Below are 12,604 nucleotides of genomic sequence, written 5' to 3' on the forward strand. Positions count from 1 at the left end.
CGTTTGCCCCCTTCTCTTATAAAAAAAAAAACTATAAAAATCTGGTTACGGCGTGATTTCCATATGTGATTGACTTTGTCTATTTATTTGGCGCCGTACTCAGAGTCCTGAAACAATCACTAAGGGCAATCAACTATGGTTAAAATTAGTAAAAAAATCGCTTTTATATAGATACCGTAGTTTTATCTTGTACATAAATTTTTAAGACTGTCCCAGTAATAAAGGAAAACCCTAAATCCTTGTCGAGATCCGGTTTGATGATAAGATTTATTGCTAAGCAACAAGTTATATCGCCCTATACAAATATTATGACTTTAATTAAGGTCCTTCATAACCCTTATTATTCCCATATCTACGGACAGTAATCCATAATTATAGACATATGAAAATGGTACAAAACTTTACATTACATTCTAAGCTGAAAATTACTATTGAAGTAGGGATTACTGACTCCCTTTTTGAGTGACCCTTGCGTTATGGCTTCTTTGAAATAAACTTCGGCAGTTAAAAGGTTATCTACACTGATATTATAAAAAGAAATGATTTGTATTTTTGGATTTTTGTATATATTGAAACAACTCAAAAAATACTAGGCGAATTTCGAAAATTCTTTCATCATTAAAAAGCTACGTTATCAGTGAGTAATATAGGCTATATTTTTTTAATTTCACGCGACCGAAGTCGCGAGCAACAGCTGGTCTTCTATAATGGGTAATTATTTCCAGCAAGTGGCAACAGACGACAGCATGAGTGACGACGTGTTCGAAGAGGATACGCTGCGAGCGCCCGCACCGCGCAGCACTCCCTCCCCTACCGGTTACCCGGACTACCGGCCCCCCACTGAGACTCCGCGTAGTCTACTCGATGAAGACTTACCTATACACAAGGTAATGACCATCTATGCTCGGATATGATGAACTCTCATGCATAAACCTATCCAATGCCTTGTTATGTAAAACCATATTCTGTATCTGTTCTTTAAAATACGTCTCCATTTATGTTTATAAATAAAATATACTTACTAACAAGGAAAATAACAGTCGCAGGTTCTCAAAAAAATCGGGATAACACGAAAAAGATTTGATTTACAAAGTTTTTTTTTTTAATTTCACGTTGACTTTTCCGTTCTGCTAACATTTTTAATTAAATTAATTGTTACAGAAATAAACTTTACTGAAACTTTTCGAAGCAATACATGAACATAATCTTCAAATCTTAGTATTAATATATTTATTGTAATATTTGTGCAAAAAGTATTAAATAGATAAATAATCATGTTAACGCAGACGATCTTGCTGGGAGACAGCGGCGTGGGGAAAACTTCCCTACTCGTGCAGTTTGAGACGGGCAAGTTCCAGCCGGGCAACTTCTCAGCTACCGTCGGCATCGGATTCACGGTTAGTGGAATTAAAAAAAATATATAAAATGCACAGATTACTTAATAAGATTTTTTTTGTAGTAATCGAAAATTAATTCATTTATTTTTTTTATTAGTTTAAAATCCCGTTGTCAATCGTTACATAACCTATACTTGTAATAGTAAACAATAATTATCGTACTCTGCGTTTCATTCTTTTATATAAATTAAGGATAATTTTAGCGATAATCAAAATAAATTAGTTCACATTAAGGCGAATCGTTTCTCCTGAACTAAATAGATAAATAGATACGAAAGTAAGTTCGTATGGTTTAATGGCGCGCTCTTACGTACCTTTGTGAGCGATCTGATGTTTATGACGGAACCCACTTAGCGTTGTAACCTTAAATCCATAGAATAAGGTATGTGAAAAGGGTTTTTATCCTACAACTAGCTGGTGGTACTAAAAAGTAGCCTAAAATATGCCTGTCTATGTCAAATACCTTTTAGTAAAAGTCCGGTCCCAGCCGTTTCGGAGATTACCAGGAACAAACGCGGCTTGCGGACAGACCGACAGACAGACTTTTTTTTTCATATGCGATTTTCGTTATTAGCAATGCAAAAAAATATCTTCCCGAAATCTGGAATTTTACTTTTGATATTACAAACAGACACTCCAATTTTATTATATGTGTAGATAGTATGTTTTCCATTTTAATAATTATAGCGAGACATTAAAAAACTACTCTACGTAATAACAGAAATCAGAAATTGGTAAATAATATACAGGTTAAAGTAATTCATGTCTAGACTTTTTTATAAACAACAGCATTTTTATATTCTTTAAAAAATATGGCAGATAATAGATAAAACAATTTAGGTTATCTACTTTTAGACCTAGACTTTCAAAGGTCGGTCGTAATTTTCTGCGGTAGGAAATTTATGGCTTCTGCGTTCGTTCGGACAATGAAGACACACTTTGCCACTCAACTTTGCTTTTATAAATGTTTTATTTATATTTTACGGGAAACATAGATTACTATAGCCAAGAATTTTTATTTGAATTGTTTTTTAACATTATAGGCACAAAAAAAAATCACATAAAGTGTCGTCTCTAATGGTGGCTGCCCCACAAAAAGCGGGCGCATACCTTTTACTAAACCATCGCACTGTTATTCGATTGTCGATTGTCGATTGTTTCGCAGCCAATTCAACTGTTTAGTTGCACAACTAAAATCGATTAGTGTGCGCACCTCCATAAAAACTCATATGAATCATTGCAAAACTAAACAGTTGTGCGACAGTTTAGTAAAAGGTGTACGCACGCTCTAAACCTACCTCGATCTGGCGACAACTGTCACAAAACATCTGCAACAAAAAAGATCTCTTATTGATTTGATATAAAAATCTTACAGTTCAAAAACATTCTTTGTGAAATCTCTTCAACTTATGTCAGACCGCGGCCAATAGAATAAGACGATTTTGTCCTTATTAAATCTCAGGGATCAAGGACACCATCCCTATAAGACTGTTGGTTTAGGATCCTGGTTAATAGATAAGTCTTTTGAGTAGTCCTTTTATTCTAATACGCTCATTGGGAACTACATTTACCTTTTTTTTGCAACAAGGACTATAAGGATGTACGAACTATAACAAAGGAAACCTACGTAAGTATATGAAACACTAGGACCTAAATAATTCACATTAGTGAGAACTGCACAGGGAAATACCTCAGAGGTAGTTAAAGAGAAGAGATGTCCCTTAAAAAAAATGAAAAATAGTCGCACTGAGAGAGTGAGAGAGGGAGAGGGAATGACAGAGATAGTTATTTATTCATTTTATTTTTGAATAATAATTCCATTGTTTACAGTTAAGATAGTTTCAATCGTGTGTTAAGAATGAATATGGATGGCTACAAAGGAAGAGGAAGACCGAAGAAAGTATGGATGGATTGTGTGAAAGAGGATATGCTTAAGGAGTGTATTCAGATATGATGGCTGATAGAGATGTATGGAAGAGCAGCACATACTGTTTTTCAATCGTGTTGTTTACTTTTCGAAAAGTTGTCGAGAACGAAAATTGAGTTTAATTCCCCTTCGAAAATAATTTCTGAGATAAAATTAATTAAATAGAGTGACGTTGAAAATGAAACTCCCAGCAGATATCGTCGGTCAACATTTTTCTCTTTACGTCACGATCAGAGTTTAGTTCATTTTCGGATACATTTGTGCAGATTTCTGGCTTGCACATTTTTGTCAAATATTTATTGTAATGCAGTTAACGTTTTCATAACTTGCTAACGGATATTAAATTCGTGAATGCCGGCTCCTCAAATCTAACCGGCGCGCTGTTAACTTACAAGTTAATTACTTAAACTTTGATCCGTAAGCCGTAAATTGACGCCATGTTTGTTTTCGGCTTTGCTTCCGGCGACTGATGGATCGCTTTTTAAAAAGTTTTATTACAAATAAATTCATTAATCTTAACTCTGATGACAAGTTATCAAAATTGTAAAGAGTTTGTTAAGCATTAATTAAAATTAACAAACGAATTAATTTTAATTATAAAAGTTTATTTATCACTTTCGATAAATGTTCATAATGTAGAAATGAATTAAGAAAACATAGCGCAGTAAAATCACTCCCTACTGCGAGTTCTAAGTGACCACGCGTGTTATTACCGCCACCTACTGTGCGAAAACACAGCTACATTAAAATGCTTTACTCGATTTCTATAAACGTATGTATTTGTTGTAACTATAGATAAATAACAATAACAATTACAATACAATAATAGTTACAACACCAAAACTTTTATTTGGTCTAAAGTTCTCACAAAATATTCAATCAAAACATTTCAATGGATAACTAGCGACATCTAGCGATTGAAACACAAAAACAACAATGTCAAACCAGAAGTACCATGCGAAGCCGGGGAATTCTGTTAAAAGCCGAATGAGTGGTAACCCTAGTGAACCGACCTTATGAGATAATTACTTAAAGCTTTTGAGTCACACAATCTAAAGCGCTATTTACTGCCTTTGCTTCTAAACTTCATCTTGAGTGATAATGCGAAGAACATTTACGTACCATTTCGTGTAATTTTATTACGTAACCTTTTCTTAGAGTGTTTTTCTTTAATTTTTCATTAAAGTGATTCATTTTATTATTGTCACTGAGAAAAAATGTACTTTCACAATTTCAATTTTACTTTAAGGATTTTCGGCCCTTTCAAAGTACTATTTAGGATTACTAAGATAAAGTAAAGAAAGGACGGCCTAATGTAACGAAGGCCAATTTACTTCGGTTTTATTTGTTAGGAGAATGTATTCTACTTTTTTCTAAGACATTGATGGTTTTTTGTCTTTTAAACTAATAAGATACGATAGCGTTAGTAGATCTCAAGATAGTCTAGGAGGACTAGTAAAGTTAATACAATGCTTTTATTCATTTAAATATTTGATATTTAACAAATCAAGATCTCAATTTTATCTATACAGTAGGTATATCAAATCTTATACAAAAAATAAGTATTTAATTTATGCCTTATTACCTATTTTTTAATCCCAAATCTACTACAGTTTCCTAACTATATATACTTAATGTATTTAAGTACTGTTGATTCCATTCTAAATAATTATTTTTAGACAATAATATTTATTCCGAGTTTTTGCAACTGAAAAAATATAGGTAGAGTTTTTTCGCTGAAATATTTAGTAACACATTTTATATTTTAATAATTAATTGCTGTAAGGGATATCGGATCCGCTCACACCTCAATACGGTTGCCGAAGTAACGAGCGAGGGGTTGAAGGGTGCTCGGAGGGGGGTGCGTCCCTAGACGGGCAGGAGCGGTCTAGGATTTACGAGCAGTCGCTGGTTGACGGGCCACGCCGACGCTCCCACGGGACGCTTGCTGGTTGATTTCCCGCGAAAAGTTTCGTTTCACGCGCACCAAAATTATCTTTTATTATAAAAAAGTGTTTTAAAGCGATTACAAATTTGGATTTTTTTAATTTTCACGTTTTTACGGTTTGTATTTTTTTTTATTAGAGTTTTGGCGATAGGTAAACGTTTTAGATGCAGATCTTTGATTGATGTATTAATTTATTTTTATTATTATAGTCATACATTTGTATAATTAAAATGTAGTCTACACAAAGGAAGCAATTATCAAGATGTTACGCCAGAATTTAATTATATTTACAACCCTTACCAATTTTCGGTTTTAATTGATATACGTGTAATATGAAATTATTTCTCTACCAAAAGCTACAATTTCGCGGCACGAAGCTATTAGAATCTCTGAAAGAACACTGAATAAGTAGACCAATTTCTTATCCAAGAAAATCAATGAAACTTTAAGGTAATCATACTAATATTATAAATGCGAAAGTATATTGATGTTTGTTATAGTTTTTATTTTAAACATCTGAACGGATCTCGGTAAAATTTGGCATAGACGTAGAGGATAGTCTAAGTGAAAGAACATATTGGCTACTCACATTTGTTCTTTTTATGTACACACAGCCGGAGCCGCGGGCGAAAGCTAGTATCAAATATAAAAATCAATTACTTCTTACAGAATAAGCCAAATGCTGGATATCTTTTTTCTGATAGAATTTCTCCGTTTAAACACAGAAATGGTTATTCTTACTATCCACTGTAATTATTTAATTTAACAGGAGTCAAATATATTTACTTTTAATTATGTATATAATTGTCAAGATAAAAAATGTACCTACTCTCAGTATATGCGTTAGCAATTTGAACCTGAATCTGGTTTTGACGTGCCAATTATCGGTGCCATCAAATGTCAAGGGCAGACACAATGGACAAATTGTTTGAACCTAGTTATCGCAACATTAAACTACTAGCTTTTACTCGCGACTCCGTCCGCGTGGAATTAAACAAGTAAATAGCCTATGTGTTCTACTAGATTATCCTCTACATTTATGCCAAATTTGAGATGTGCTCAGCAGTTTAGGCTACAAACTTTAACAAACATCCATCTAAACTTTTGCATTTATAATATCAGTAAGATAGTAAGTAACTAGAAGTCTAATTGTAGAAGTTTTGCATATTCACACTTTGAAAACCATGATTTAAATTATACTAAATTATGCTTAATAAATATGATTTCAAGTCATTGTAATTCAAAGGGGTGGTTGTGAAAAACAATATGGAGCAGAGTTCTTTGTGTAGAAATTTTGAAGGTAAAAGCCTTAGGGCGAAAACATAGCAACTCCAAAAGTTTAGAAAATGAGCTACGGCCTACATCACAGGTAAAACCTGATATTTTATTTTTTTATGGTTTTCATGACAGTCTGAATATAATAGTGTAAAGGTATATTACATACATGAAATAATAATATTGCGAACTAAACTAACGAACTACGCATATTAAAATTTATTGCAATATTAGTGACTAAAAATTACTCCCTAAAGTAAGATTTAATCAAGACTGTAAATACGAAAAGAGCGTTGGTGGCTCAGTGGTTTAAGCGCTTGACTTGTAATCTGCAATTTTTGGGTTCGAATTCCAATGTACCAATATGGTTTTCGATTTATTCGAATTTAAATCTACATAATTTACCCGACGTTCTTACGGTGAAGCAAAACATCGTGGTGCAACCTGCACATATCGGCAAAGAAATATACAGATTTTTGTGAAGTCAACCCGCACTTGGTCAGCGTGGTTTGATTATAGCCTAATCATCCCTAACTTATGGGTTGGCTCCGAGTCCCTCAGTAGGGACACATGAGCTGGTAATGATGATAATTACGATGTAAATAATTTACGAGTGATGTTAAATATTCACACAAAGCTATTGATTACATTTTAAATTCCGAATTTTGCTTCCAATCACCGCACTGACACCTAGCGTTTTGCAACATTTTTTATTTTCTTATCTCCCTCGTAGCTATTATTATAATAATCAATATGTTCTGTATACAATTTGATTAAACCCGATATTATTCTTTAAATCCAATATATTGAATATGCAAAACGTTTATTGATTGCTTTTGACGTGTCACCTCATTTGTATTCATAGAGCTTTCGCACGACTAATGTGGTCTAGGATATTTTAAAATATTAAAGGCCTGTCCCACTAAATTGTAAATTGTCTGATGACAATCCAACGTGTGAAATATGACGGAAATAACTGATTTTGTTACCTTATCTGACAGTGACGTCATTTTTAAGGCACGTAAATTAGGGAGGTAAGCAGAGGCTATGTAACACGGGCTATAGAAAGCCCTGTATTCACACATACATAAGTAAATACTTAATTCTAAATGTTATTTAAAAAAAATAGTGCAAAGATTATGTTTGTACATTCATCATTACGGATATTTTGTAGTTTTACTTGCGATTGTCTAACATACGCAAGCTAATTCTTGCAAATAAATGTGCTTAGCAAACAAAAGGAATAACGACAGTGTTCCAGTTTTCAGCACTGGCGAGTGACAGGCATGCGGGAGGAAAGATCTAATATCCGCCCGACATTGTCTCTCCTGTTGGGGCTTAGAAGTGCGCGGATTATTAGCAAAGAGAACTAAACGATAACTAAAATATCTTATATTATCTGCTTACGAATTCGTCCGCGTGACATAAAAAATATAGCCTTTGTTACTCATAGATAATTTAGCTTATTAATGGTGAAAGAATTTAGAAAATGGCCCAGTCGTTTTTGAGTTCAATACATACAAAAATAAGAATCTTTTCTCTTTATACTTAGTATAGATGTATACGAAAATATTAGTTCATTTTATTACAGCTCTCACGTTTAACGCCATCTGTCTTATAAAATTAACAACACAGGGTGATTTTGCTGGAAACAAAATTAATCGTAATGTTTATTTATTGTGTTTATATTAATTATTAACTATTAAGTATTGTTAAAGGATATGTTTTAATAAAATAATATTTTTCAATTAAAGCAAACCTCGTCTATTTATCGCGAATTCCGCGGCCCCACGCTTCCTCTATGCAGTGCGAGGTAATTATGAAAGGAAATGTGTTTTAGGTAGCAACTTGTATAAAAGGCTTCGCTCCTCGACTGCTGATGAATGTCGCTTTTAAAAAGGAAATAGTTTCGACGTACTGGTTTTCGCAAAGAACATTTCGCTTCAACTTTGATATAAAATATAAAGTTTTTTCTGCTTTTAAGAGTGACATAAATAAAAGTATTCTAATAAAATAATAATAAGTTATAATATTAAAGAGAATATTAAATTTTTGTAAAGTATGTCGTAATCTTATCTTGTATTTAAATAAATTTACGATGCAAAATAATCAAACTTATTTCTTACTAATATTATAAATGCAAAAGTGTAGATGGATGAATGGTTTGTTAGAGTTTGTAGCGTAAACTGCTTGACGGATCTCGATGAACTTTGGCATAGACCTAGAGAATAGTCTGGAAGAATAGATAGGCTACTTAGTTTTGTTTTTTAATTCCACGCAGACGGGATTGCTGGCGAATGTTAGTAAATATATAAAAAAGTATTAGAGCAAATTATATTAGACGCCTAAATTTATTAATTATCTGTAAATCTAACTACACGGTTCTTAATAAAATTTAATACTAATTCTATTAAAATTATCAGCAAATCTTGATTTCGCTCAAAAGTGATGTTCAAGCCATTTGCTCTGATTTGATTACAAGCAAAATTTTAATTGAATTTTACCTAGAATGCTCGTTGTAAACGTAATTTTGTTTTTATTTCCCCGACGCCGGGGCTCGATTGATTTTCAAAAAGCAAACACTGACCTAGTTAACAGTTCTACTATTGGCATTGATGTTTAAAAATCATACTTAGAGCACGCACACCTTTGACAAAACTATCGCAGAACTGTTTAGTCTCGCTTTGATTCCTATAAGCTTTTATGGACGCACACTACTTGATTTTTTATCGTGCAACTAAACACTTAACTCGCTGCGAAACAAACGACAATCGCACAAGAATGTTATCAAAATTTATACAGCAGTTAGAATCGTTATTATCTTTTTACGAATTGGTAAATTGTTACGATTAATTTATGTGTCATAATAAATTTTTTCACGCAGTTTCTTTTGTGATATATAAATAAGTAAGAAAATTGGAAATTTGTTATGAGTAGAGGTACACCGGTAGAGGTAGACTTAGAAAGAGATGGATGGATTGCGTCAAAAACCCGGTGTGCCGACACTACGGGAGTAGGATAAAGTAAGGGAGATGATGATATAATTAAGATTAGGTAGTATTATCTCTAAAACTTATCAATAAATTGTCTGTGTATTGTAATTTTTTTTTTTAGGAGATATGTCAAACTTACTATACTTATTTCATGTCTTATTTCAGTAAAGCTTCGTATGACTAACAAAGTCCTTATTAGCTTAAATTCCAGCTAACTCTATCCCAGTTCCAATCAAATTAATATCGCTCATAACTTAATATTGAGGGTTTTCACATTTCTCCAAAGATCAATGAACCTTTTCTAATCAAAGTATATTTGCCTTCGTAAATTGTAATACACAATTCAAATATCCCAGATAATTAGAAAATACTAGCTGTTGCTCGCGAGTTCGTCTGTGTGAAATTAAAAAATATAACCTATGTTACTCACTGATAACGGAGCTTTTTAATAGTGAAAGAATTATTGAAATCGGTCCAGTAGTTTTTGAGTTATTTCAATACATATAAAAATACAAATCTTTCCTCTTTATAATATTAGTTAAGATTGATATACTATTCTGTAAATATAAATTAGAATTTACGTTTTTATTTGAATAGACGACATTATTAAGATACTTTTTAGTATTCAACTAAACACGAGACAGGTCTGTAAAATGTAGGGAATTAAACCGGGCGCTAGAATCGTTGTTTGAAAGAGTTGACATATGTCTAAGCTAAAATGTATTTAAAACACTGTCTGTTTTATTGTAGTCCTACGTATTGTTGAATATGACGTTATTAATAAATAAAATTAGTGCAATAACTGCAAATACTTTCTAATTGTTTTAATGTGATCGCTTATCAAATAAGATTAGAAGTCAGTACCATAAGTTAGTACAAAAAAAAGGCACAAAACAATCTTGATTTTTGTATGTAGCATAGTTTTTTGCAAGAAATTAATTAAGCAACGTATACTACGTAATATATTCTACAAGGTTTCTTTTAAGTTGTATTACTCTTTATAGACTTTCTAGATTTATTACGTCTTTTGTAGGTATTTTATTGCGCCAGTAAGATTTGATAGCTTCCTTTAGAGAGGGCATTTTAGACAGGAAACTGCTAAAGCGATCAGAACGTTCAGAACAAAGAACGGTTATGGCTCTTACAACAGCTTTATTTAGTTGTTTCTGACGAACCCTTTAAACACATTTCATATTCAATGCTCCTTAATTTTAAGAACTTGTTATTTAGACAATGGTTAAGTGTAATTTGCTAATATAATACAATTTTCTTTGTTTTAATATTTATATTGTGGTCGGTTTTCCATCCTTTAAGGTTTTTTATAAGATTATTAACTTGAAAGTAATTTAAATCTAAATATTTGGTTCACCATTTTCTATTTAACGATCGTTTAATGGATTTGCGAAGCTTAGTATTTGGATTGTTTTATTTAAAACACAGTTTGTAGAAAGGGGATGGAAGTCATTAATGATAACGTCATAAGTCGGTTTCTGATGTAAATCGTATTATTAGTATTAAACTTGTTTGCAAGATTTATAGTTCCACATTTGTTTGTGAAAAGTCATTTAAGTAGAGTTTTCATTGTTGACGCGCTTGAATAAAAAATGTCCATCTCAGTCCCTTCGAAAACAACAAAGATGACTGTGTTTTGTGTAACTTTCTGCCGTGGAATCTCACCCTTATGTACATATGTCCATTTACTGACAATGTTTGTTTAATAAAATGAAAGCTTATAAAGGGAATTCTACTTATTGATATATTCATATTTTGAACGAAAACATTTTTCATCCGGTGATGCGAAACTAATTCAAAGGTCTGATGAAATTGACACGTGTACTCGATACAAAACAAAGGCTTTGCGGGAGCTGTGTCCCTCAATTCAAAAGCAATAACTATTTTTCCTGTTTTGTTACATACGAAATAGAGTTCCAATTTACAGTTAACAAAAAGTTAAATTACTTTTTATGAATTGTGAAACAACATTTCAATAAAAATTCCATGAATTGTGAAATCATAACGTCTATTTAGTTTTTAAATTTTAGCTTTATAATACCCAATAATTGTTGCCATTAATATTTAAGACCTCGAAAGAAGTTCAAAAACATTACGACAAAATAAAAAAAACACATCATTTTCATTTTTTAAATTCTCAACGATGTTACAGTTGTTAACTACTATTCAATAATAATAAAATACGGTAAGAACCCAGCTGTACTCAATAACAAGTTCTGTTCATCGGAACTCGTAATACGCCGTTCTCACTGACTCACTGAGATCGCGTCGGTAATTTTCTTTATTACGCTACTCGAATTCGAATCATCTCACTTCGATTTCATTTATTTGAGTTGTTGAACTGGAAACAAGAGTCGGGGGACGATAACGATCTTGTATTTGTATTGAAAATCTTATATTTGTGCGGATGACAGTTAAAGTACTCGTAATCTATACAATCAAGCAATTATATTTCATCATACTTCATACTAATTATAAATGCGAAAGTTTAGATGCATGGATGGATGTTGGAGTTTGTAGCCTAAACGGCTGAATGGATTTCGATGAAATTTGGCACAGATGTAGAGGATAATCTGGAAGAACACATGGACTACTTACAATTTTTTTTTTAAGGTTTGTTTTCGCATTATTATTCATAAGAGTATGAGTACAAGCCCATAAGTCAGTCATTCCCATTTGTACTCAGCTAAATAACATTTAAAGTTAAATTAAATTTAGTTGTACAAGGTGTTTTCAATGCGACAAGGTTGGGAAGTCTTTGTTAGTCGTAATAAACGTGCCGGCCGGAGCGAAACTGAACAAAGCGTGTCCCGGTCGACCTCCCGGCGTCCACTCTACCACGCAACTAATTTGCTAACTTCACTCGAAGCCTTAAACAATTAACAATTCCCACTTAATTGTTATTTTATTGTCTTCTCTTAAATAATTAACGCTAAATAAAATATAAATTCAGATTTGTATTGTTTTGTAAATTATTTAAATCTGTAATCCTTCAAAAGCTGATTGAATATCAATCTTGTCTTTATAAAGTAACACAGAGTAGATTTTTCAT

At 32.4% G+C, this 12,604-nt stretch overlaps 1 protein-coding gene across 1 annotated transcript in view; it reads left to right on the forward strand.

Annotated features, from left to right (window-relative positions):
• Nucleotides 1-12,604, forward strand: part of LOC106109233 (ras-related protein Rab-37) — a 37,105-nt gene that overhangs the window by 2,874 nt on the left and 21,627 nt on the right. The window contains exons 2-3 of the mRNA XM_013290643.1: nt 726-887; nt 1,287-1,397. Coding sequence (XP_013146097.1) covers nt 726-887; nt 1,287-1,397 — 273 coding nt within the window. The remainder of the gene's footprint in view (nt 1-725; nt 888-1,286; nt 1,398-12,604) is intronic.

The sequence above is a fragment of the Papilio polytes genome, unplaced genomic scaffold (assembly GCF_000836215.1).
Source record: "Papilio polytes unplaced genomic scaffold, Ppol_1.0 DF821289.1, whole genome shotgun sequence".
NCBI lineage: Eukaryota > Metazoa > Arthropoda > Insecta > Lepidoptera > Papilionidae > Papilio > Papilio polytes.